Genomic DNA, 26,631 nt, shown 5'->3' on the forward strand with positions numbered 1-26,631 from the left:
AAGGTCCTTATGTGCTTATTTAAGGGGAAATAGGCCATCAATAAATAGCATACCTCTGCAAAGTGGTTCAAATAAGTTGGTCAAACAATGCGCATCGATTCATGTATTTGTTATAGCAATGCCTTTACTATTGCTATATGCAACAGCTGTGCAAGTAGCACACTTATTGTGTCATTGTGTACGTAGCACAATGTGATTTGGGAAAGAGAGATACAGCGTTCCAGTTGGGTTTCTCCCGTGTTTCCAGGGATGTGAACACCACAATCATGGAACTCCTAATCATGGTCTACGCGTGCAGGACGTCTTGTGCCAAGACCATCAGCGGCGTGATCCCCTACTTCCCCTACAGCAAGCAGTGCAAGATGAGGAAGAGAGGCTCCATTGTGTCCAAGTTGTTGGCCTCAATGATGTGCAAAGCTGGTAAGGCAGAAGCGTTCGCAGTGACCTGGACGCAGACTGAAAAAGCGGTTTCCGCTGCCGAGAATGAAATCCCAACCCAGAGGTCAAATGCAGATGCAGCCAACGTTGTCGCAACCCGCATTGCGCTGCAGCGGGACATACACGGCGCACCGGCGGGAGACGCGGCTTTGAATCCGCCGCACGGGGGAGAAGGCGGGCGGGGCTTTCCCGTCTGCATTCGCGGGTTGGAATACCGTTGGCTACATCTGTACAGGGGTCTGTGTATGACATTGTGCTGGCTGCACCAATGGAACAATACCGATGCGAAAACATTTGGCGAACCTATCAAAGAAAAAATAGATGAAATGGGATTTTATTTTCAAATATAAATCTGGTGCTGTGTTTTTTTTTTTTTTTTATTGGTTTTTGCATTAGTTTTTTTTTAAGCCAAGAGACGTTATTAAATAGCCTTAGAATAAAATAAGCAGGTCCTGCGTGGGTTAATGTAACCAGCACATAACAAGGTCTAGGACATTTGGCCGCTGCCATTTCACCCTCCCCCTCTGCTAAGGTAAGTAAACACCCTAACCGCTAAAACCCCTCAAATTAACCTCCTATCCAAACTAGTAATAAAACTTAGCTTACAAGTGGCTGGCGGCGAAACGGCTGCGGCGAAGGTGGACAAATGTCCCATTTTGATTAGTGTTAGTGATCATTCGGAAGGAGGCGTCTCCGTGTCTGAGCGGCTGAAGCATTGTACAGTTGGCTGAAATGTACAAATTGATTACAGATGACTGCCACTGGTGTCGGATTTTGTCAACAATGTGAGCAAGGTTAAAGGTTAAATAGTTAGAGGTGCCCCTACCTACAGTGAAAGGATTAGTGGGGCCAGGACTAGTGTGATGTGCGGTCATTGTGTTTGCAAGGCAGGGGGTTTCCTAACTAGTGAGACCGAAAAAGGGATGTGATGACGGAGAAATGTGTGTTTATTTTATAAGTGCTATGTGTTGTTTTCTTTCTTATTTTGTGGTTCTCGTAGCATCACTGCACATAGAGCTCTTCCGATTACATTTAGGGATTGACATGGGTGACATTGTATGGGTGTCAATACATCACACTATCTGGCACTGCTTGAAGCACTTATGCAGCTTACTGTAGGAGGCAGGTATGTTTGAGGAGAGCCCGATGTTGCTGCTGTTCCGTGGTGGCGGCCTGTGTGTCAAAATAAAAACAACCCTTTTTAAATGCCCTTGCATTCACTTTCCCATTATCGTTGGAGGGATTTCAACCTGACGTTCAGGGGATTTTCCTTCGTGCTGTCTTTGAAGGGGAAATCCATTAGTATCTGTTTGTTTAGTAAGTGTATTCTCTGTGCAAACCTGGCTGCCTCTATTTGTGCAATTTATAGATCTGGTTTAACCAAACAGTCTCCAGGCAAAGCTCCAAACTCTTGGCGAAAAGGACATTGGTTCTTCATAGTCTGTGCTTCTCTCCCTTGTCCGCCTGTAGTTCTGATTGTGTCGGTTTTGTGTTTCCTTGTCACAAAGGGTTAACGCACTTCATCACCATGGACCTGCATCAGAAAGAAATTCAGGGATTCTTTAATATTCCAGTGGACAATCTCCGAGCATCACCGTTCCTCCTCCAGTACATTCAGGAAGAGGTGAGTCTGTTACAACACGTAGGGAACAGCCTAAGGAAATCTAACCATGCTAAAAAGCAAACGTTTGGCTACTTTCCATTTTTGGGAAATGAGTTACAGGTTGAGTTTCTTATGGGCCTCTGAATAGGGGAGCGATGGTCCATCAAGTGTTTTCTTTCCCCTTATCCCACCCTGTCCTTATCACAGAGCCAATAAAGATGGAGGAGAGGGGGCTCTGGCTGTACATGTGCTTGCTCATCACACAGTGACATCACACGGTGACATCACACGGTAGGGAGCTGCCAGGGTAGCTCCAAGCCCTCCTCAAGTCTCACTTTCATTTGAAAATAAATACTTAATAGGTGTCAGATTTTGTATCAATTACACAGATGAGACCTATTAATCATGTCGCTTTAATAAGTTGTGTTTGGTCCTTGTGGAGAGTGCCGCTTTAATAAGTTGTGTTTGGTCCTTGTAGAGAGTGCCGCTTTAATAAGTTGTGTGTGGTCCTTGTGGAGAGGGCCGCTTTAATAAGCTGTGTTTGGTCCTTGTAGAGAGGGCCGCTTTAATAAGCTGTGTTTGGTCCTTGTAGAGAGGGCCGCTTTAATAAGTTGTTTGGTCCTTGTAGAGAGGGCCGCTTTAATAAGTTGTGTTTGGTCCTTGTAGAGAGTGCCGCTTTAATAAGTTGTGTTTGGTCCTTGTAGAGAGTGCCGCTTTAATAAGTTGTGTTTGGTCCTTGTAGAGAGTGCCGCTTTAATAAGTTGTGTTTGGTATTTGTAGAGAGTGCCGCTTTAATAAGTTGTTTGGTCCTTGTAGAGAGTGCCGCTTTAATAAGTTGTTTGGTCCTTGTAGAGAGTGCCGCTTTAATAAGTTGTGTTTGGTCCTTGTAGAGAGGGCCGCTTTAATAAGTTGTGTTTGGTCCTTGTAGAGAGGGCCGCTTTAATAAGTTGTGTTTGGTCCTTGTAGAGAGTGCCGCTTTAATAAGTTGTTTGGTCCTTGTAGAGAGTGCCGCTTTAATAAGTTGTTTGGTCCTTGTAGAGAGTGCCGCTTTAATAAGTTGTTTGGTCCTTGTAGAGAGGGCCGCTTTAATAAGTTGTGTTTGGTCCTTGTTGAGAGGGCCGCTTTAATAAGTTGTGTTTGGTCCTTGTTGAGAGGGCCGCTTTAATAAGTTGTGTTTGGTCCTTGTAGAGAGGGCCGCTTTAATAAGCTGTGTTTGGTCCTTGTAGAGAGGGCCGCTTTAATAAGTTGTGTTTGGTCCTTGTTGAGAGGGCCGCTTTAATAAGTTGTGTTTGGTCCTTGTTGAGAGGGCCGCTTTAATAAGTTGTGTTTGGTCCTTGTAGAGAGGGCCGCTTTAATAAGTTGTGTTTGGTCCTTGTAGAGAGGGCCGCTTTAATAAGTTGTGTTTGGTCCTTGTTGAGAGGGCCGCTTTAATAAGTTGTGTTTGGTCCTTGTAGAGAGGGCCGCTTTAAGTTGCCTGCAAAACGGAAACAGAAGTTGCGTTGTTCTTATAGTTATGGGGCAGAAGGAGGAAGGGAGGAACCCTGGACTGAGACATGTGACCTTTCCTTTTGTCCTCATGCATGACACTTTCTGAGCCTTTTAAACTGTTTAAGGCAGGATCGGGGGTGCTCAACTCAAATCCGCGAGCCCCACCCCAACAGGACAGGTTTTCAGGATATCCCTGCTTCAGCACAGGTGGCTCAGTCCCTGCTTCAGAACCGGTGGCTCAATCAAAGGCTCAGTCTTTGACTGAGCCACCTTTGCTGAAGCTGGGATACCCTGAAAACCTGGCCTGTTGGAGGGGGGGGGGGGGCGGAGCTTGAGGATTGGAGTTGAGCAGCGCTGCTGTAAAGTATACTGCTTGATGTTCTGTGGCAGCGCTGGGAATCCCCGTGAGACAACACACGTCTCACAGAATAGTGTGTGACATGTCACAAGATGCGTATGCACGTGACGGGGACACGCTGCTGTGCAGGCCCTCCCGGCAGCCATCCAACATGACATTTCTCTCTGATAAAGTAACTGTGCAGTGTTGAATATTATGACTCCTTGTGTTATCTTGTCTACTTGCACATACATATCCCGTTGGTTCTTTCTAATGACTCCGGCTCTCATTTTTTCCGTGGTTCACAGGCTTTGTGAAACGTGTGGTGTTTGTGTGTACTTTCCAGGATGGGAATACACGAGATTGCACATTTAAGTCTAAATATGGTCTTCCTATAATCTCGTACCTTGCTCGGTGTCCTTGAGTTGTCAGACTCTCGGCACACACTCTGTTTCTGTACACTTGGTTATACACTGCTTGTCCGCATTCCTGGGTGGTTTTTCTCGCGCTGATAGGAAGTTGTTGAAACGCTTTTACGTTTGTTTTTCTTTGTTTCAGGATCACATTGGTAGAAACTTGCTTTCTGGAACTTGGATTGTATCTTAACCTTGACCAGTGTTGTTAGATTCTCCTGTAACCTGTAAAGCAGCGGGAAGTTACATTGCTGTTTTTCATGCAGGGTTTTTTTCTTTTATACACTCCAAATTTTCAGCATTGTCTCACAAACACCGGGATAAAACAGGTGGGCTAGGCCCGAGCTCAGATTACCTGTGTGTTGCTGCTGCTCTGGTTAGGAAAAGGTTAAACAACGAATTCACAAAGCACATGTCATTTTGCGGCTTTTCAAACAAGTGTTTTTGACTCGCTCCACTCTTTGCCACTGCCCCCTGTACTCCTGGCTGGGAGGTAACCTGACAGGTGACTGCCCCCCTGTACTCCTGGCTGTGAGGTAACCTGACAGGTGACTGCCCCCCTGTACTCCTGGCTGGGAGGTAACCCGACAGGTGACACTGCCCCCCTGTACTCCTGGCTGGGAGGTAACCTGACAGGTGACACTGTCCCCCTGTACTCCTGGCTGGGAGGTAACCTGACAGGTGACACTGTCCCCCTGTACTCCTGGCTGGGAGGTAACCTGACAGGTGACACTGTCCCCCTGTACTCCTGGCTGGGAGGTAACCTGACAGGTGACACTGTCCCCCTGTACTCCTGGCTGGGAGGTAACCTGACAGGTGACACTGTCCCCCTGTACTCCTGGCTGGGAGGTAACCTGACAGGTGACACTGTCCCCCTGTACTCCTAGCTGTGATATAACCTGACAGGTGACACTGTCCCCCTGTACTCCTGGCTGTGATATAACCTGACAGGTGGACAATAGGAAAAAACCTGGCGCTTACCTTAAGCTTAATATATGAGGTGTGCTTACAATGTGGCAGTAAGTTAGACCACGGCTCTATGACAGATGCTTTGAGCCAGCATGGAGTTCCCCTCTGCTGCAACCCCAGGGAAGGGTTAATCCGGAACCCTTTTAAAGATATAGAGACATACAAGCAATGGGGGAGCGTGGGATTAAAAAAACATTTGACAATAAAAAACAATAAAATACAATAAAATTAATGTGGTTACAACAATATTGCTGGGGGTTGGTGAAAATATTAAATACACTTACACGGCCATGTGCAAGCGGACACGGTAATGTGGTTTCTTTAAGCAATTCCAGTCACTCCCAACAACAGGTAATGGTGGTTTAGAGGGTTTTGAAATAAATATATAAATATATCTGTACTCACACGGCCATGTGTGAGTCCTTGCAGGAAATTGGTAACTTTGGGGTTAAATTAACCCATCTGCATCTCCCCCCAGTGTAGACTCTTCTTTGTTTGCAACCAACTTGGGATTCTAACTCCAGTCTTGGGCATCAGATGGGGACTCTCCCCAATGGTGGTAGTAGGGGGGGGAGTAGGTAGAGAAAGTGAGGCACGTTGTCAGTGGGGTTTAAAACACATTTATTAGTTTTAAAAGCAATTGGTACAACAAGACTCACATACATACATAGTGGTTGGACCCCTGGCCTCCTCGTGCAGTCCAGGATACAGTTTAAGCAGCCGTTATTGCCAATCACGCGTCCGTGATGCAGGAGGAAAAAAAACAAAACTTTTTCTCCTTATCTGCAATGGCTGCCTGGTTGATCCGGCTACGGGAGCCACGTTGGGCCAAATTCAGCAGGAACTTTAGAGCTACGCGTTTCGTCGAATCATCGACTTCCTCAGGCTCATATTCTCAGAATATGAGCCTGAGGAAGTCGATGATTCGACGAAACGCGTAGCTCTAAAGTTCCTGCTGAATTTGGCCCAACGTGGCTCCCGTAGCCGGATCAACCAGGCAGCCATTGCAGATAAGGAGAAAAAGTTTTGTTTTTTTTCCTCCTGCATCACGGACGCGTGATTGGCAATAACGGCTGCTTAAACTGTATCCTGGACTGCACGAGGAGGCCAGGGGTCCAACCACTATGTATGTATGTGAGTCTTGTTGTACCAATTGCTTTTAAAACTAATAAATGTGTTTTAAACCCCACTGACAACGTGCCTCACTTTCTCTACCTACTCCCCCCCCTACTACCACCATTGGGGAGAGTCCCCATCTGATGCCCAAGACTGGAGTTAGAATCCCACGTTGGTTGCAAACAAAGAAGAGTCTACACTGGGGGGAGATGCAGATGGGTTAATTTAACCCCAAAGTTACCAATTTCCTGCAAGGACTCACACATGGCCGTGTGAGTACAGATATATTTATATATTTATTTCAAAACCCTCTAAACCACCATTACCTGTTGTTGGGAGTGACTGGAATTGCTTAAAGAAACCACATTACCGTGTCCGCTTGCACATGGCCGTGTAAGTGTATTTAATATTTTCACCAACCCCCAGCAATATTGTTGTAACCACATTAATTTTATTGTATTTTATTGTTTTTTATTGTCAAATGTTTTTTTAATCCCACGCTCCCCCATTGCTTGTATGTCTCTATAACCTGACAGGTGACACTGTACTCCTGGCTGTGAAGATATATATTTATCAATATTATATATTATATATTATTATTATTATTTTCTTTGTTCACAACAGATTCACGATTACAGAAACGCAGTAATAGTGGCCAAATCACCATCATCAGCAAAGAGGTGAGCAGAAAAGTCCTCTTATTCTTACAAATACAAAAAGCAGTGTGAAATATTCTGGAACGCCTTAAACATGGCGGCGCCGAGAACAGACTTGGTTAGCTGAATAGCTCTTCACTGCACCATGGGATTTTCTGCAGGGCCCTCCCCTCCTCGCACACGTGTGTTCCGGGCACTGTAAATGTAGAATGATTGGCAGGGCCCTCCCCTCCTCGCACACGTGTGTTCCGGGCACTGTAAATGTAGAATGATTGGCAGGGCCTTCCCCTCCTCGCACACGTGTGTTCCGGGCACTGTAAATGTAGAATGATTGGCAGGGCCCTCCCCTCCTCGCACACGTGTGTTCCGGGCACTGTAAATGTAGAATGATTGGCAGGGCCCTCCCCTCCTCGCACACGTGTGTTCCGGGCACTAAATGTAGAATGATTGGCAGGGCCCTCCCCTCCTCGCACACGTGTGTTCCGGGCACTGTAAATGTAGAATGATTGGCAGGGCCCTCCCCTCCTCGCACACGTGTGTTCCGGGCACTGTAAATGTAGAATGATTGGCAGGGCCCTCCCCTCCTCGCACACGTGTGTTCCGGGCACTGTAAATGTAGAATGATTGGCAGGGCCCTCCCCTCCTCGCACACGTGTGTTCCGGGCACTGTAAATGTAGAATGATTGGCAGGGCCCTCACCTCCTCGCACACGTGTGTTCCGGGCACTGTAAATGTAGAATGATTGGCAGGACCCTCCCCTCCTCGCACACGTGTGTTCCGGGCACTGTAAATGTAGAATGATTGGCAGGGCCCTCCCCTCCTCGCACACGTGTGTTACAGGCACTGTAAATGTAGAATGATTGGCAGGGCCCTCCCCTCCTCGCACACGTGTGTTACAGGCACTGTAAATGTAGAATGATTAGCAGGGCCCTCCCCTCCTCGCACACGTGTGTTCCGGGCACTGTAAATGTAGAATGATTGGCAGGGCCCTCCTCTCCTCGCACACGTGTGTTCCAGGCACTGTAAATGTAGAATGATTGGCAGGGCCCTCCCCTCCTCGCACACGTGTGTTACAGGCACTGTAAATGTAGAATGATTGGCAGGGCCCTCCCCTCCTCGCACACGTGTGTTACAGGCACTGTAAATGTAGAATGATTGGCAGGGCCCTCCCCTCCTCGCACACGTGTGTTACAGGCACTGTAAATGTAGAATGATTGGCAGGGCCCTCCCCTCCTCGCACACGTGTGTTCCGGGCACTGTAAATGTAGAATGATTGGCAGGGCCCTCCTCTCCTCGCACACGTGTGTTCCGGGCACTGTAAATGTAGAATGATTGGCAGGGCCCTCCCCTCCTCGCACACGTGTGTTCCGGGCACTGTAAATGTAGAATGATTGGCAGGGCCCTCCCCTCCTCGCACACGTGTGTTCCGGGCACTGTAAATGTAGAATGATTGGCAGGGCCTTTGTGTATGTTTGTTAGACCCGTATGTGACTGACATCTAGTTAGGGCAGGGGTACTAAACTCCAGTCCTCAAGAATCCCCCAACAGGTCAGGTTTTCAGGATATGCCTGCTTCAGCACAACCGGCTCTGTTGGTCCCTGTTTCAGCGCAGGTGGCTGTCTTCAACTGAGCCACCTGTGCTGAAGCGGGGATATCCTGAAAACCTGCCTGGGGTGGGTAGGTGTATGAGGACTGGAGTTGAGAACCCCGGTGTTAGGTGTCTGCTGAAGCATTCGCGTAGTTACTGCAGCTACATGTTAAGGACACGCTCCTCTGACGAGATTACGCTACGTGTAATTCTGTGCGCTCCTGCAGTCCGGTCTGGGAAAGCCCGCATTTATTTCTCACTTCTTATAAACTCTGCACAGATAAATACCCTTTGTCAGACTAAGAAAGTTGGCCCTGAATGCATAAGCGTATTTCAACATAGGCTAATTACATTTTCATCTGCAGGTACAAATGCTCTTTTCTATAGCGGCCTTATGCAAACTGTTTGTAGTTTGTGTTAAAGTTTAATTACATGGTGTTTAAGTGAGTAAAACGCCTTTGCATCAGCAAGCACAGTATTAACTCTAAGCTCCTCCGCACACCTTACACGTGACAGCAAAGGTGTCTATATAACAGTCTGTAACAATGGGGGCCAACTCCAGGCCTCAAGGGCCACAAACAGGTCAGGTTAGCAGGATAACCATGCTTCAGAAAAGGTGGCTCAATGGAAGACTGCACCACCTGTGCTGAAACAGGGATATCGTGAAAACCTGGCCTGTTGCCCACCCCTGGTCTAAATTGTAATGGCTCAGTCGTAGAGCCTGCTTCAGCACCGGTGACTCAGTCTTAGACTAAAAACCTGACCTGTTGATAGCCCTTGGAGACAGGCGTTGGCCACTCCTGTTACAGACTGTTAATATAAACCTCTTTGATGTCACGTGTAGGTGTACGGAGGAGCGGGGTGGGATGTCACGTGTAGGTGTACGGAGGAGCGGGTGGGATGTCACGTGTAGGTGTACGGAGGAGCGGGGTGGGATGTCACGTGTAGGTGTACGGAGGAGCGGGGTGGGATGTCACGTGTAGGTGTACGGAGGAGCGGGGTGGGATGTCACGTGTAGGTGTACGGAGGAGCGGGGAGGGACTGATTTGCTTGTACGTGATCCTCCGCTTTACATTTTGGATTTCCTTTCTGATTACTTCTTGATCTGATGGGTAATGGTCCCTCTGCCATTGGTTTATTCGCCACTTTACACTGTAAATGTAACACTGTGCAGACCCTCGCTTAAATAACACTTGGGGGATTTTTTTTCTTGTAAAAGGCACAAATAAGGATTAACCGCTTGGCTGCCAAAAGGCGCGGCTGTTCCTTTGAATTCCGTGCGCCCGGCGGCACATTGGGGACGGCCGGCTCCTGCGCGGGCTGACGAAGCCGGCCTTTAATACGTTTCTGTTTATTACACTTGGCGTGTCTCCCACCTCCAGGGCGCAGTCTTTTGCCGAACGGTTGCGGTTGGGAATCGCCGTGATCCACGGGGAAGCGCAGGACGCTGAATCTGATTTAGTGGACGGGCGGCATTCGCCTCCAGCTGTCAAAAATATTGCCGCCGCAATACACCCGTCGTTGGAGATACCCAGTAAGTGTCTACACCGGAAATAAAGGCGGGTCAAAGATAATGGGACCATTACATGGGCAAACCCACCCGCTGCCGCTGCCAAACATAATGCGTGTAGGAGAGCTGTGTGATAACAAGATGTGATGGCATCGAGTATCCTTAACACCCTGCAGACCTCGGGTCCCAACCTGGCAGTCTGCAGGTGGGAGGAGATAGGTTTGAGGGTGCGTTCAGAGCAAGCTTGATGAGGGGACACTGTACCCTGGAATTAATGAACCGAAACGATCATGCCAGGAAGTGATTTGGGATTATTCTGCGCGGGTTTTTAGATCCCCCGCTCATGTCAAGGGTTTAGTCGTAGCTGGGGTGTAGACTTACTGCAAAGCACAAGTCCCCCAAATGCTGCATCAGTAGTAAGATTGTCCTTGCAGGTTCCCGGGAGCCTGTATATGTAGAGAATGGCGAGCAGTGATTTCACCCTCCCCTGTGGGCATTTCATCATAATACTCAAGAGGCTTCCCCACTGCCAGAGGGGCCATTAACACACATTACAGCTGCTACCTCCCATAACATCCATCATATGGCCTGACACAAGCCTTTCACTCACTAATATCTGTCAAGTGACTTAACGGCAGGCTACAGCCATGTGAGCCCGCTGTTACAATGAGTGTATATACAACATGAAATGCATAGCTGTGGGAGGTCGAGTGTAAGTCACCCACTCTCCGTGACCTGGCCTTGTGGACGTGCAGATCTGCTACCATGCACTGGCCGCAGGCCTGGCCATCTGCTGTCCAGTTTGTGTGCACTGCTCCTCCCTCCCATTTCCCCCCCTGTAATGTCGGCAACCTGCCGTTGGTTTGTCACACAAGCAGCTGGACCCTGCCTGAAGGGCCCCTCTGAGAGCAGTGGTGGAAACATTGCTACATTTCCGGCAGGCTCAGATCATTTCTGCAAGTGACGGCTCTCTGACGCTTTGCTGACTGAATCATGTGGCCGTGTTGAGACACAACCAGACTAAGAACAGAACTTCAAATAACTTCCTCCCCAGCGCACTCAGGAAGTGGCATTTGAGCTCAGTGGAGACTATTTGTGCATTATACGCCGGGCAGTGGAAACAGCTTTGATTTAGCCAGTAATGAAGTGAAAATCCCAGACCACTGAAAATCATAAAACAGGTGTGTGTGTGTGTGTGTGTGTGTGTGTGTGTACGTACACGTTGCCAATGTATTTGTGTTTCTTTACATTTTCACGTTGCCCGCGTCATTATGCTAATTTGTGATGTCACTGAGACGCTCGGTTTCGTTGCTCACTGTATATACACTCCTGGATAACCTTGAGAGAAGTCCCGTCAGGGCAGAAACGTTGATCCGTATTTAATCATAAGACATTGCACTGATTCAGGTGTGCTGCTCCATCTGCCGAGTGTACTACACTGTGACCGTGTCACACGGTTTTTGATCCGGAAGGAATGCCGTACCACAAGGGGGCTCAACTCCAGTCCTTAAGCCACCCCCCCCCTCCACCCCCAACAGGTCAGGTTTTCAGGATATCCATGCTTCAGCACAGGTTGCTCAACAGTCCCTGCTTCAGCACAGGAGGCTCTGCCTTTGACTCAGCTACCCGTGCTGAAGCTGGGATATCCTGAAAACCTGACCTGTTGAGGGGCTTGAGGACTTTAAGTAGAGTGTGTAAATGTAAGGGATGTTAACGTCTGGCTTTTTAGTGCAAATGTCGACTGCTCATCACAGGCGGTGATAATAATTAGTGCATCACTGTAACAATATGAAAGTCAGAAGGATACGCGAATTGGGAAGTTTCTGTAACTTTTGCTCTTTGAACCTTCTATTTGGCGGAGTGTTACATTAGTGTTACATTTTTTTTTCCCCAGCCCCCCGTCTCCCCCCCCTAGCCCCTCCCCCCCCTAGCCCCTCCCCCCCTTCCCCCCAGCCCCGCCCCCCTCCCCCCCCAGCCCCCCCCCTTTCCTCACCTCCTTCCCCCCCGTCCCCCTTACCTTCCCCCCCTCCCTCCCCCCTTTTCCTCCTCCCCCCTTACATCCCCTCCCCCCCTTCTCATCCCATACCCCCTCCCTCACTACCTCCCCTCTTCCCCTCCCCCCCCCTTCCCTCCCGGCGCATACCCACCCCCTCCCCCCCCCCTCTACGAAAGCTGCCCCACCTACACAGGCGTGGAGCACCCCTTTGCTCAACCACCCTGGACCTTCCCTGCTCAACAGGAGTCAAAGAGATAATAGTTTCCTCTCCGAAATGTACGGGATTATGTAAATGTCTAACTAGACTAACACTGCACACGCTATGTTTGTTTGATATACGGTTTATTGCATGAAATGTTTCTGTTGCAGAATATCTATGTGAAAAGCTTCTACACCTTCCCCACCCCCTACCCCACCCCCCCTTGCCCCCCCATACCTACTCCCCCCAACCCCCTCCCCCTTCCACTCCCCTCCTCTGCCTCCCCACCCCCCCCCCCAGCCCCACCACCCCCCCCCAGCACCCCCCCTCCCTCTTCCCAGCCCACTCCCCTCCCTTCCTCTCCCCAGCCCACCTCCCTATCCCTATAATTAACTTTCCCCCCCCCTCTCCTTCCCCGCCCAAGGCTCACCTCCCTGTCGAGAAACACTTGATTCTCACCACTCCAAGGAAGCCCAAGAGCAAGCTGCTTTAGCTCAATACTGTATATAACCAAACTGTCTAGATCTGTAAATATACTGTTCGCCTACTAAGAGGTATAATGTCTATGATGGAAAATAAGCAGGATAAATGCCCGAACTGTCCTCCCCCCCTCCTTTTTTTTTTCTCTTCTCATCCCTGACCTTCCCCCCCCAACCCCCTCTCCCCCCACGTCCCACTCCCCTTCACCCCCCCCTCCTCCCATCCTTCCTCCATCCCTCCCCCCCTCCGCCCCCCTTCTTTTCTCCCCAAAGGAACACTCCCCGGAGGAGACACGCCCGAACCTCACCGCCCCAGGAGTGCCCAAGAGATCACAGGTTCATTCCCACCCTGTACACACCTAACCAATCTGGTAACGTACACATAATATTCACCTGATATGCAGCGTAGAGGTTGGATGCACACTATGCGGATTCTACCCATGAACTGACCCTTTTCCCGCCTACCCCTGAACCCTCCCCCCCCACCCATTCACTCCCCTCCCCTACCGCCCACCCTCAGTATGGGGCCACCCAGCGCTTACCCCCTCCCCCCCCCTCCTCCAATCCTCCACAAAGCACACGCAGGAAAATAGTCCAACCACCTGGGACACACATGAGTCAGATGAGTCGGCGGTAACTCCCAATAGCTAAGGGTCTCTCCTCGGCCCACCTTCACTGGAGACTGTCGTCGGACCCGCCCCCTAGGGTCTTATACCACCCTAACCGGCCTGTAAGTCAGACCGGTTTCAAACTTTCCAGACCCCAATAGGGTCTACCTTCCTTCCTTCTTACCCCCGCTGACCCTATCCCAGCGGATCCTCTCCCACCCTACCTCCCGCCCCATTTGGCTGTTCAGCTATCACTGCAACTCAGAGTTTACGCACAGCAAACGCTAATACCAACTAGAATGTCCCACCAAAAAGATCTAAGGTTTGTTTCCCTAAACGTCAAGGGCCTCCACAATAACAAAAAAAGACGCCTGGCCCTACAGGAAATTAAGAGGTTGGGGGGCGATGTTGTTTTCCTCCAGGAGACACACTTCACGTCTCAGGAACCGCCCAAAACATTCCAGCATGCGTATCCGTTGAGCTACTTCTCTTCATACAGTAGTAAACGCAGAGGGGTTGCCATTCTGATTCGTCAGGGTACCCCATTTAATCTAACTAAAATCCAGGCAGATCCAGAGGGAAGATTTATTGTGGTCTACGGTTCTCTCTCAGGCTCGGCAATCGCCCTTATTAACCTATATGCCCCAAACGAGAACCAGACAGATTTCTTAAAAACAGTTCTGGATGAAATTGACCCCCAATACTTATCTTCGCTACTAATTGCAGGCGATCTAAACATGGCTCTCAACCCCAAAGAAGATAAATCGAGCCTCCCAGGGCGACAACACTCCACCCAGTCACAAAGACTGGGGAAAAAATTTAAGGACATTATGGGGGACTTCTCACTTTTGGACATATGGAGAACACAGCATCAGGGGCAAAGGGATTATACCTTTTACTCGGCCCCTCACCAGACATATTCCCGTATAGACTATTTCCTTGCTACCAAGAACATCCTAGAAGCCGCCTTAGACACCGATATTGGCCCAATTACGTGGTCAGATCACGCTCCTATCACCATGACCCTGTCCATTCCATTCGTGAAAACAACCTCATATTGCTGGAGACTTAACGACTCCTTACTGAATCACTCGGAGACAGTACGGGAGCTCAAAAAATCCCTTAAGGAATATTTCCGGATAAATATAGGCACTGTCGCCTCTCCAGCAAACCTGTGGGAAGCCCATAAGGCGACAATCAGAGGACATTTCATCTCGATTGCCTCCCATCGGAAAAAAACTAAACTCAAACAAACCAAAGAGCTAACAGACAAAATAATCAGCCTAGAACAACAACACAAAAATAACCCCTCCCGGAAAATTTATAAACAGTTGACTTCCGCCAGAAGCGACTTAAGAATAATTCAAATGGACAATGTTGAGAAAGCTCTTAAATGGACGGGTCAGAGGTATTATGATAAAGGGAACAAGGCCGACAGACTTCTTGCTAGCAAGCTGAGAGGCATACAAAAAAGATCTCAAATAACGGCGATCCGGAATAGTGCTGGTGAGCTTCTATATAACGAAAAAAAAATTGCAGAGGAATTTACTAAATTTTATTCTAAATTATACAACCTAAGGGCTCACTCTGCTAGCCCAGACCCGAAGGAGCTATCGGCTGCCATTGACTATCTAGCTGAATGCGACCTCCCCTCACTAACAGAGGAGGAAAACCTTCTCCTGAACGCCACAATAACGGCGGAAGAATTAGAAAGGGCCGTTAAGGCCTCCAAAATCTCTAAAGCACCGGGCCCTGATGGTTTCACGAATGCCTATTACAAGAAGTTCCTCCCCATCCTGTCCACCCACCTACTACAATTGTTCAACTCATTTTTAGAAGGATGTCCTATCCCATCCTCGATGTCGTCCGCCAATCTGGCTATAATTCTCAAAGAAGGGAAGGACCCCACACAATGCGGTAGCTATAGACCAATCTCACTGTTGAACAACGATCTAAAACTATACAGTAAAATACTGGCGAACAGACTTAATCCAATCCTCCCGAGACTAGTACACATGGACCAGGTCAGGTTTGTCCTGGGCCGCCAGGCCTCAGACAATACCCGTAAAATCATTAACTTAGTTGACCATGCCCACCTTACAGACTCACAAGCTATGTTACTAAGCTTAGACGCAGAGAAGGCCTTTGACAGAATTGACTGGCTGTTCCTAGACCAAACATTAAAAAAATTCGGATTCAGGGACTCCTTCCTTATGGGTGTCCAAGCGCTCTACCAAAATCCATCCGCCTCAGTTAAACTATCTGGCGGAGGACCGGCACAAATCCACATTAGAAATGGTACCCGACAGGGTTGCCCCCTCTCCCCTCTCCTTTTCGCTCTCACGATTGAACCTCTGGCGTCTAAAATAAAACAAAATCCGAACATCCAAGGTATCCCCATTGCCACTGAACAATACAAAATTTCCCTATTCGCTGACGACATTATCCTGACCTTGACCAAACCCCTAACTTCCCTCCCCAACCTCCAGATGGAACTGACGGAGTTTGGAAAGGTTTCAGGGTATAAAATAAACAGCGACAAATCAGAGGCCCTAAATCTTAGTCTCCCCGACCCCGTAGTCAAACTTCTTAAACTAAATTTTAGCTACCGAGGGTGTCCCTCATGCATTAAATATCTGGGAATTAATGTATCTAGACACTATCGGGACCTATATAGGGATAATTACCCGAAACTATGGGACCAGATCAAAAAAGATCTAGATCGGTGGGAAGGTTATCAGATCTCATGGATCGGGAGGATGATCTCTACCAAAATGAATATACTCCCAAGAATGCTTTACCTATTCCAGACCCTCCCAATCCAGGTCCCGGCCGCCGATCTAAAATTTATACAGAATAGACTACTCCACTTCATTTGGCAGGGCAAGAGACCCAGAGTCGCCAGATCAGTCCTGATGACCACTAGATCCAGAGGAGGGTTGGGGGTACCTGATCTATATAAATACTATCTAGCTGCTCAGCTCAGGCGGGTAGTAATGTGGAACTCAGACCCGACCCGATGTTGCTGGGTGGGAATGGAAACTCGATGTGCCAAATTGCCTTCTCTGCAAGCCTGCCTCTGGAGCCTGAACAGAGGTGATGGTCATTTACACAACCTGAAACTACAGGCCTCACGTTTCACGTGGGACACCTGGTCCAGATGCAAACATAAATTTAACCTCTCCTCCACAAGCTCACAACTCACCCCCCTCGTTAATAACCCCAAATTCCCCCCAGGATGCGGATCTAAACTGTTCGCCTACTTCCACACACGGGGTATAGAGGCGATTGCCGACGTACTGAGCCTAGGGAAGCTCCTGAGCTACCAAGAAAAAAAATCACAGAATTGGACACCTTTAAATACCTACAAATTAGAAACTTTGTCAGAGCTACATGCCCTCATCCAGAATACCCCACTCTCACTACGTTTGAGCTCCTGTGTGAGGACAAGTCCTACCAGAAGGGACTTATCTCGGACATATACAACATCTTAATGCGCTCAACGTCCCCCACACAGCACGATTACATGCTCAGATGGTCAGCTGATCTAAACGTTAATATTGAAAGAGAGACTTGGGAGGAAATCTGGCAGGCAGCCTCAGAAACTTCCCTTTGCACCACAATCAAGGAAAACATTTATAAGATCATGTTTGGCTGGTATCTTACCCCAGCACGATTAAACCAGATCTACCCTCTGGCATCAGACCAATGTTGGAGAGGCTGTGGTAATAGAAGGGACATGGCCCACATCTGGTGGACCTGTCCAGAAATTGTGAAATACTGGGCCAAGGTCCAAATTCTGATAAAAGAGGTCACCGACCTAGAAGTTCCTATTGAACCACTGACCTTCCTGTTGGCCGCACCTATGTCGAATATTGTTCGACCCACCAGGAAATTAATATCCTTCATTCTCACTGCGGCGAGATGTTGTATTGCGGCCTCCTGGAGGAAAACAACCACTCCAGCGCTAAACACGATTAAGAAAAGAGTTGGGGAAGTGATAACCATGGAGCGACTCACTGCCCACATTAGACAAAAAACTCCGGCCTTTGAGGGTATCTGGGAATCCTGGTTCCAATTTACCAGAGCGCACCAACCAACCCAGGTGGGTCTGAGGCCCACCCCCCCTCCATAAGGGAACACTCAAACGACTCTCATCAGCAAAACTTGAACAGCCAAGTGGGTCGACAAAACCCCTCCCCCCCCATTCCCCCCCTCCCCCCCCTCCCTCACACCCCCTCACCACCCACACCACCCCCCCCTCTGCCTCCCCTCTAAGAAGGCACTCCCCTCTTTCTCTGACAACTTCGGTTGCCACTCTTTTACCCCCCCCCAAAAAAAAAAAGATGTTTTGGAAAATTGTTAGGCTTTGATATCTGTCGAGAATGTTGTATTAACTAACTGCCTAATAAAAACATTTAAAAAAAAATAAAAAAATGTCGCTACGTTTAAGCTTCCCTACTGCACCGACACACTTTATTCGAGCAAATACCCAGTATGTACCTGGCAGATACCTGGAATGCACCGCTCCTCACCTCTGACAAGCCCCGTTGCGTTTGCCTTCCCAGCCTGGGTTCATGCCTGGCTGACGGGCGGCTGATCTGTTAAATGATAATGATTAGGATTTAATAGGCTGCAATGCTTCGCGTGTCTACCAGATGGCATAAATTCATGAATTGTAATGCAGTATATATATATATACTGTGCAGTATTGCAGCCAGCGGGAATAAAATGCTTCAATCCCTGCATGGAAAATACCTCAATGCACTCGGGCAGAAAACAGTCACAAACCTCAATACACCCGGGTATACCCGAATTCGTGGGACTAGCCGAGCTCGAATAAAGTGTGTCGCCAGTATACATCTATTATTGCTGTATCCATTTTTTCATTATCATAATTCTTTGCAATGAATCGGTTCTTCAGAATATTGGATTGTTCCCTATAAACATGATCATCGCTACAGTTTCTCCTGATTCTGCGAAACTGTCCTGGGGGTATGTTTTTCAGCCATTTCTTATGGTGGCAGCTAGTGTTAAGCAGGTAATTATTGCAGTCAACTGTTTTGAAGAAAGTTTTAGTCTTCAGTCTATTATCTTCTATGTAAATTGTTAGATCTAAAAAGTCTACCGAATTATTCCCTATGCATGTTGTGAAAGCTAGGTTCCTCTCATTATTGTTAATGTAATTCAGAAAGTGATTTAAGGTTTCATTGTTGCCTCTCCAGATAAAAAACACATCATCGATGTATCTCCGCCATAGCACAAGATCCGCACTGAATTCATGTTCCGACCAGATGGTATCGGTCTCCCAACTGTCCATGAACAAGTTGGCATAACTCGGTGCGAATTTTGTACCCATGGCTGTTCCGCACTTTTGTAAAAAATATGTTCCATCAAAATTAAAAAGGTTGTGTTTAAGAATAAAATTAATACTTTCTAAAATAAAGCGTCTTTGTTCTATGTGAACGGTGGCATCATTTATTAGCGTCCGTTCGATGGCTTTAATTCCATCATCATGTTTTATGGACGTGTATAATGAAGTCACATCGCAGGTGCACATTTTATAGCCTTCTTGCCAATCTATCTGTTCTAATATATTTAGAATTTGCGTGGTGTCTCTGAGATAGGACCGCATCTCCGCAACGTATGGCTGCAGAAATAGATCTATGTACTCCGACAGTCGAGACGTGAGCGAGCCTATCCCAGAGATAATGGGTCTACCTGGTGGTGCTTTAATGTCCTTGCGATTTTTTCTTTCAAGGTTAGATTGTTCTTAGTTATCTTAGTAGCACCAGAGGTTAGTCTATCAAAGTCCTCCTGGATTTTCTGATGGAAGACTTCTAAGTTATGGCCTTTCGCCCAGCTTGGATAGAATTTGGATTTATTTTTTAGGTTTGAATGCTTGAACTCATCCATCTCTATATTCGCGTTAGCATTATTGTTCACTACCTCCCTTGTTTGTGCATCTTTTGAAATAAAGAATTTTTTAAGGGTTAACTGACTAATGTATTTGTGCGCGTCTATATACAGATTGAAACTGTTCGCCTTGGCAACTGGTGCGAAGTTCAGCCCCTTTTTAATTAGGTTACATTTTTCTACATTTAATTCTTTTTTGCTCAGATTAAATATATTGTTCAAATCGCTGCTCTTTTTCTGTGTCCTTCTTCCTCCCCGCTTTCCTCGTGGGGCCTTTTTTTGAGTTTTGTGTTTGGGGTTTCTTTTTCTTTCTGGTTTTCTGACACTAGGAAGCGATTCTGAGTAACTAGGGGTGGTGCTTTGAGTGATTGGGCCTGTTCTAAAAAATGCCCTGCGTGTGGTCGGGGTGATCTTTGCTCTCTCACATGACTCTGTTCTCTATCCTGTCTTTCTCTATATGTGGTCCTCTGTTCCCTATGGGGGGATTTGTGTTCTCTTCTTTGGCTATGTTCCCTATGATGTTTACGGGGTGACCGGTAGTGTCTCCTTTGACTCTCTTCTCTCTCATAACGTCTCTCTCTATATTCCCGATTTGACCCATGATATTTATAAGGTGATCTACGATCCCTATCCCTGCTACGTTCTCTCTCATACCTGTTATCTCTACGTTCTAATGGTGATCTAGCTCTGTAGTTGTATGCGGGTGGCTTGGCTCTATGATGGCTTTCCTGATAATCTTTGGAATAGTACTTGTGTCTCTGCCAGTTTTCCTCCCGGTCTCTATTTTGTTTATTTGCCTCTTCCCTTTTGTGACTGACTGCGTCCTCGGTACTGTGAGTTTTTATTTCTTTATTCTCTCCAGGAGTTTCTAGATCACCAACTTCCCGCCCTCTTGGTGGTATGTGTCTAGCCTCTGTATTGAATGATACATTTTTAGTGTTATCAAATTTGGAATAGGTCCTATGTTTGGTACAAACTCCCGCAGAGAAGCCCATCCTGGGTCCGAGGCCACTGGATCACTCAAGGGAGGCCGCCACCCACAGTATTCCCCGAGAACCTGGACTCCTGTCACCCACCCGGTGGAGAGGATAACCCCACCAACCAGAAGGGAGGACCCCATCCAACAGCGGAGAGGTCCAAACACCGAGCCCTGTCGAGAGCTTCCACGGACGACCGAGTTTGCGGACTCAGGAGATGGACTGTTCATATGGCAGAACCCCTGCCACAGCTTGTCTCCGAGGGGACCACAATCCGTGGTTAGTCCCAGCATCTCTGGAGTGGACAAAAGTAAACGCCATGCTGGACTCGGGCTCTGGAAAAACCCTGATCCTAGAGGGCCTAATTCCAAGCAATAGACTATCTTATGACTCTCCTTGGAATATCGAGTGTATCCATGGGGATACAAAGAGATACCCGACGGCGAACGTTACACTGCGTATCCAGGATCAAGAGGCTAGCCTACTAGTGGGAGTTGCTCCCTGGCTACCTGCTCCTGTTCTACTTGGCCGAGACTGGCCCTTGTACCTCGAAACATTGTTGGCCCTTACTCCTACGGAGCCTACTTCTCTGGTAGCGGAGAAGCCCGGAGACTTGTTCCCTTTTTCCCCAGAAATTTTCCCCCGTAGACACCATGTCCCAAAGACACGTAAACAGAGACGTGCGGAAAAAGAGGACTGGTTAAGAAAGGCTGGGACTTTTGGTAACATTAGTCAGCCCAAAGGACTGCAGGTCATGGCCGGGGATGACCAGGTGGGGAACAGATAGATACGGGAGTGTTGCCAGACCTGGATCTTCCTGACTTCCGTCAGAGGCAGAGGGAGGACCCAGCTCTGGCTAGACAATATGAGAAGGTGGTACAGATCAACAACAAGATAATAGATGAACAAGGTGTAAAAGTGTTTCCACATTTTGAACTGTTGAATGACATACTATATCGTGTGAATAAGGTTACACAAACAGGGGAGGTCATTCGACAGATGCTAGTCCCTAAAGGGTTGATTAAAACAGTGTTTACCCTAGCCCATACTCTCCCATGGGGTGGTCATTTGGGCAGAGATAAGACCACGGACCGCATTTCGTCCCGGTTTTACTGGCCAGGCATACATGGTGACATCATGAAACTATGTGAGACATGTCCTGAATGCCAGTTAACTAGCCAAAAAGGACAGAAGCCGGCTCCTTTGGTTCCTCTGCCCTTGGTAGCCGTCCCATTCGAGAGAATTGGGGTAGATCTGGTCGGACCTTTAGAACCCTCTGCGAAGGGACATAAATTTATTGTTGATTATGCCACCAGGTATCCTGAGGCCTTCCCTCTGAGATCAGCCACTGCTAAACAGGTTGCTCACCGGCTGTTAGAACTGTTTTCTAGGGTAGGACTTCCCCAAGTAATGTTAACTGACCAGGGAACAAATTTCATGGCAAAGTTAATGCAGGATGTCCTGAAGTTATTGGAGGCAAAATCCGTCCGGACCTCGGTCTACCATCCTCAGACTGATGGATTGGTAGAGAGGTTTAACCGTACTTTAAAAACTATGCTTAGAAAGTTTGTGGACACTGAAAAGCGAGTTTGGGATGAACTTCTCCCTTTCCTGTTGTTTGCGGTACGAGAAGTTCCCCAATCATCCACAGGCTTCTCCCCATTTGAGCTCCTATATGGACGCCAACCTCGGGGTATTCTCGACCTACTGAAGAAATCCTGGGAGGAGGAGCCCTCCCCCTCCAAGAATACCCTTCAGTATGTCATAGACCTTAGAAACCACATAGACATGATAGGTCGGTTTGCGAAGGAAAACCTCAAATCTGCTCAAGAACGTCAAGAGAGGCAGTACAACCAAAATGCTCGCTTGATGGTCTTCCAACCTGGGGACCAAGTGATGCTACTACTACCGACATCAGAGAGTAAACTCCTTGCGAAGTGGCAGGGTCCTTTCCAAGTTCTCCGCCACACCGGGGAGGTGAACTATGAGATCTCTAAACCAGGGTCCAGGAAGGGTAAACAAATCTACCACGTGAACCTCCTGAAACCCTGGAAAACGATGAGATCGCTGTTCATTCACCCTCGGGAAGGAGAGACGGATTTGGGTCCAAAGCTTCCAAAGGGTAGTACGTACACTGACCATCAGGTTCCCATGGGAGAGCAGTTAACAACGGAACAAAGGTCAGACCTACTTGATGTATGTGACCAGTTCCCAGATGTTTTTTCTGAGCTGCCAGGGCAGACTGATTTAGTGTCCCATAGGATTGAGACAGAACCTGGCGTAAAAGTACGGTCCCGTCCCTATTGATTGCCAGAGGGCCGAAAAGACCTGGTAGAGAGGGAGATAATAGACATGTTGGAATTGGGCGTGAACGATTAGTCCCACAGCGAATGGTGTAGCTCTATCGTGTTGGTCCCTAAACCAGATGGGAAGGTGAGGTTTTGCGTGGATCTGCGAAAGGTAAATGCTGTATCCAGATTTGATGCATATCCAATGCCTAGGGTGGATGAATTGCTTGATTCGCTTGGTAAAGCAGAGTATATCTCCACGCTAGATCTCACGAAAGGATATTGGCAGATACCTCTAGCGGAAGAATCCAAATGCAAAACTGCCTTCGCCACCCCTCTCGGTTTATACCAATTCGTCACTATGCCATTTGGGTTACATGGGGCTCCAGCCACGTTCCAAAGGTTAATGGACAAGGTACTACGACCCCATAGGGCATATGCCGCGGCCTACTTGGATGACATTGTCATCTATAGCAGACACTGGCAGTCTCATATAAAAAGGTTAAGGGCAGTCCTAACGTCCTTAAGAGAAGCAGGGCTCACTGCAAATCCCAAAAAAATGTGCCCTGGGTAAATCCACTACAAAGTACTTGGGCTATGCCGTTGGGGGAGGGATAGTAAGGCCACTAGCTAGCAAGGTGGCCGCCATAAAGGAAGTCCCCACCCCACAGACAAAGACACAGGTCCGCTTCCTTTTGGGGTTAGCAGGGTATTACCGGCGGTTTATCCCCTTAATGACTGTAGCGGTTAATAACCGCTATGGTGATTAAGGGGTTAGGGGACATTACATTGGCTGTTTTTATTCTTGTGTATGTCTTGCAGCATCGGAGGGGGCATGGGCAGGATGAAGATGAGGATGAAGACGGCCTTCATCGTGGGTGCCTGTAAAAGGTAAGTGTAATATATATTGACTTTATTCATTGTAATTTATATGTATTTAAAATGGGCAAATGCAATATTATCCATATATGGATAATAGTAATTTTGCCCATTACTGTACTGTATGTGTTAGGGGGCGGCGGGATGTGTTGTATATTGCTATGTTTATTGGGGGCAATTGGCCCCAATAAACATGTTTTTGTGCCTTAACCCCTTCATTGCCTTAGCGGTTAGCCGCTAAGGTAATGGAGCTGCTTTAATGTATTTTTATTAATAGTGTGCGGGAGCAGGGGGTCCTCTGAGCTGAACCGCATTGATTTCTGCCTCAGAGACCCCCTGCTTCCCGAGTTACAGGCCCCGGTTTGGGGCATCGGAGGCCAGTGTCGCCGCCATCTTTATAGAGCCCACGTCGCATCTTGGATGCTATAAAGATGGCGGCGACGAGGAGCATGGGCGACGGACCAGGGTATGGCAGCATAAGTACATAGCACTGGCCCGCGCTCAACAAAGATTGCATTAAAAATACCCTCAAAACCCACAAAATACTTATAAAACCGCTAGACAGCACTGCATAACCGTATCAGGATGGCCCCGAAAAAGCCAGCGGGTCAAAAAAAGCAAAAGTTGGACGATGTCAGGGCATAATTTGGAGGCTCGGGCGCGAGGGAGCAAGCAGGAGAAATGGCGCCGGCTTCAAATCCAGACACCGACACGGAGCAAGAGGGGGATGAGGAAGGAATAAACAGTCAATCCCTTCTCCCAGTACGGCGCTGTGATTTTGAAAGACTCTATAATGATTTAAAATCGCTACTGCAGGCCGAAATTAAGGAGGTCAAGCGAGACGTGGTGAAGCTGGGGACCAGAACGGATGAGCTGGAGACTAAAATGGATCTCACCATCAGAGCAGGGAAAAAAATGGAGAAGAAGACAGGCGACTTGCAGAGAGAAATAGACAAATTAAGAGAGTGGCAGGAAGATGCAGAGTACCGTGACAGGCGGAATAACATCAGAATAAGGGGGGTCTCCGAGGAGGTAGGAGACTGTGAAGAGTATACTGCCCGCTGGCTGGAATCCCTGCTGCCGGACTGCAGCAAAGAGGCGCTAGCTATGGACCGCTGCCATAGGGCCCTCCGCTCCCGACCAATTCACAACGAACAGCCGCGGGACATTATTATCCGGCTGCATTTCTACACTACAAGGGAGACAGCCTTACGCCACACAAGGGCCCTGCCTTTCATCGAATTCGAAAACAATAAAATGCTCATTTTTCAAGATTTGTCCCCTGTAACCCTAATGAGACGCCGCAGCCTGCTGCCGGTTACTAAGGTTCTCCACGAGCAAAACGTGCGGTACCGATGGACCTTCCCGTTTGGGTTGCTGGTGGCGCGGAACGGGAAGTCCATCACGATGAAAGAACCTGCAGATGGGCCAGAGTTCCTAACTAAACTGGGCCTGAAGGGTGCCCCGGTAAGGGCAGCGGACGAGGCAGACACACTGGAGCCGGAATGGAGCGGGCTCACCAAAGTCCAAGGGGAGCAAGCGGTGAAGGACTATGACAGCCATAATAATGGCTCACACAAAGTTATAAGTTAGCCAGTTAAGTCCCACGAAAAATGCCTGCCTGTGCATTATGGAGTCTTCCCGTCTGGAAAGGCATAGCAGCGGTAATGCCCCGTGAATAGGGAACATTGGAAGCCCCCGGACGATTTTCGAACACCCCCCCTTCAATCCGCACAGTTCACGGCGGCTCCTGAAAAGAAAGAAACTCACCTTTGATTCCGGCCCTGGAAGGTGAAAGAAGATGGCGGGCAAAATGGCGCTCTTCAAGATCCAGCGTGAAGCACAGAACCAGGAAGAGGTAAAACGGCGGGAGGAGAGAGCGCGCTCCATCCTCCTCGAGGCAGCAGACGATCCAAAATGGCGGCCGCCGGAAACCAGAAGTCGTCATCTACCGGAGCCAAACAGAAAGATGCCATCTTGGTTGGGGCGGCTGACGTCATCAGCAGGCGCGCGCGCACCGACAGGCGTCATCAGGGAGAAGAAAGCCCCATGCAGAAGCCCAGCAAGGCGCCGGTCACAATGAAAATGGCAGAAGGAACGGAGGGGGGGTCTAGCAGGCCAGAGGGTCGGGATGGGTAGGGAAAGACAGCGGGCCGCCAGAAAAGAATGAGGCAGCTATGCCCAGTAGTTAGGGGGGGTCAGAGAGGAGAAGAGGGGAGGAAGAACAGCGTTAGAGGAGCCACGAAAGAAGGGGCAGAAAGATAAAAGGAGGGGGCCTGGAGAGGGACCGGGGGTAGGGGAGTTAGGAGCACCTAGGTTGGCAGAGAAGAGGGCAGAGAATAGGCACACTGGAAGCGTGCTATAGGGGCAGTTCAAGTCTTACAGAAGCTCAGGTTAGAGCTCATGCAGGCTAGTTAAGGTTACTAAGGTTATGGTTATGGGTTTAAGGGGTTAAAAGGGGTATAGAGAGAACGCGGGCCCGGGGCGGTGAGGGAGCTCCATGCCTCGGGGTTGGCATGTGCTGCGGATGGGGCCAGGGGAGGTAGGTCCCCCTGGATCCTATTAAAGTCCTTTGGGGGTAAAAGGGGGTCGTGGTCTAGAGGCCGCAGGAGTCACCACCCCAAAGGCGCTGGATTGGCTACAGGAGGGGGATGGATGTGCTGTGCAGCGGGAGGGGGGGGGGGCAGGCCAGCAGTGGGGAGCATGGCTCAAAACTGCAGGGGGAGGGAGGTTGGAAGCTGGGGGGGAAGAGGGGCTGTTTTAGCAGGGGGGGGGTCATGGCAGCAGGGGGAGCGGGGACCGGAGCGGCAGTGTGCTGGTGGATGTGCTGTGAGCAGGCACCGGATTGAGGCTGGGGGCGGAGCTGGCCTGCCGGGCTGCTTCTCTTCCTCTCCGGCTGGGAGAGGAGCTGGGAGAGGGCTGGGAGTGAGGCTGGGGGGCGGGGCTGGCCTGCCTGGCAGCCTGCTTCCTCTCCGGCTGGGAGAGGGCTGGGAGTGAGGCTGGGGGGCGGGGCTGGCCTGCCTGGCAGCCTGCTTCCTTCTCCGGCTGGGAGTGAGGCTGGGGGGCGGGGCTGGCCTGCCTGGCAGCTTCTCTTCCTCTCCGGCTGGGAGTGAGGCTGGGGGGCGGGGCTGGGAGAGGGCTGGGAGTGAGGCTGGGGGGCGGGGCTGGCCT

At 49.0% G+C, this 26,631-nt stretch overlaps 1 protein-coding gene and 1 long non-coding RNA gene across 12 annotated transcripts in view; one reads left to right on the forward strand and one right to left on the reverse strand.

The window, feature by feature from the left end:
* LOC142476822 (phosphoribosyl pyrophosphate synthase-associated protein 2-like) overlaps positions 1–26,631 on the forward strand; it is a 43,350-nt gene that overhangs the window by 6,293 nt on the left and 10,426 nt on the right. For 4 of the 11 annotated variants that reach the window (XM_075581970.1, XM_075581972.1, XM_075581974.1 and 1 more), the window contains exons 5-8: positions 248–420; positions 1,947–2,062; positions 6,989–7,044; positions 9,991–10,142. In XM_075581970.1, the coding sequence (XP_075438085.1) occupies positions 248–420; positions 1,947–2,062; positions 6,989–7,044; positions 9,991–10,142 (497 nt within the window). Of the gene's footprint in view, positions 1–186; positions 421–1,946; positions 2,063–6,988; positions 7,045–9,990; positions 10,143–11,172; positions 11,990–12,012; positions 12,478–12,737; positions 13,019–13,065; positions 13,207–18,625; positions 18,804–23,403; positions 23,590–26,631 lie in introns of those variants that run through there. The other 7 variants (XM_075581976.1, XM_075581975.1, XM_075581971.1 and 4 more) reach the window with 7 other exon arrangements.
* Positions 2,954–26,556, reverse strand: LOC142476823 (uncharacterized). The gene is made up of 3 exons (XR_012791986.1): positions 25,231–26,556; positions 4,273–4,504; positions 2,954–3,515 (listed from the first exon to the last, which is right to left on the reverse strand). It is a non-coding gene; the product is annotated as an uncharacterized LOC142476823 (long non-coding RNA).

Source organism: Ascaphus truei, unplaced genomic scaffold, assembly GCF_040206685.1.
Source record: "Ascaphus truei isolate aAscTru1 unplaced genomic scaffold, aAscTru1.hap1 HAP1_SCAFFOLD_1746, whole genome shotgun sequence".
NCBI classification, from domain to species: Eukaryota; Metazoa; Chordata; class Amphibia; order Anura; family Ascaphidae; genus Ascaphus; species Ascaphus truei.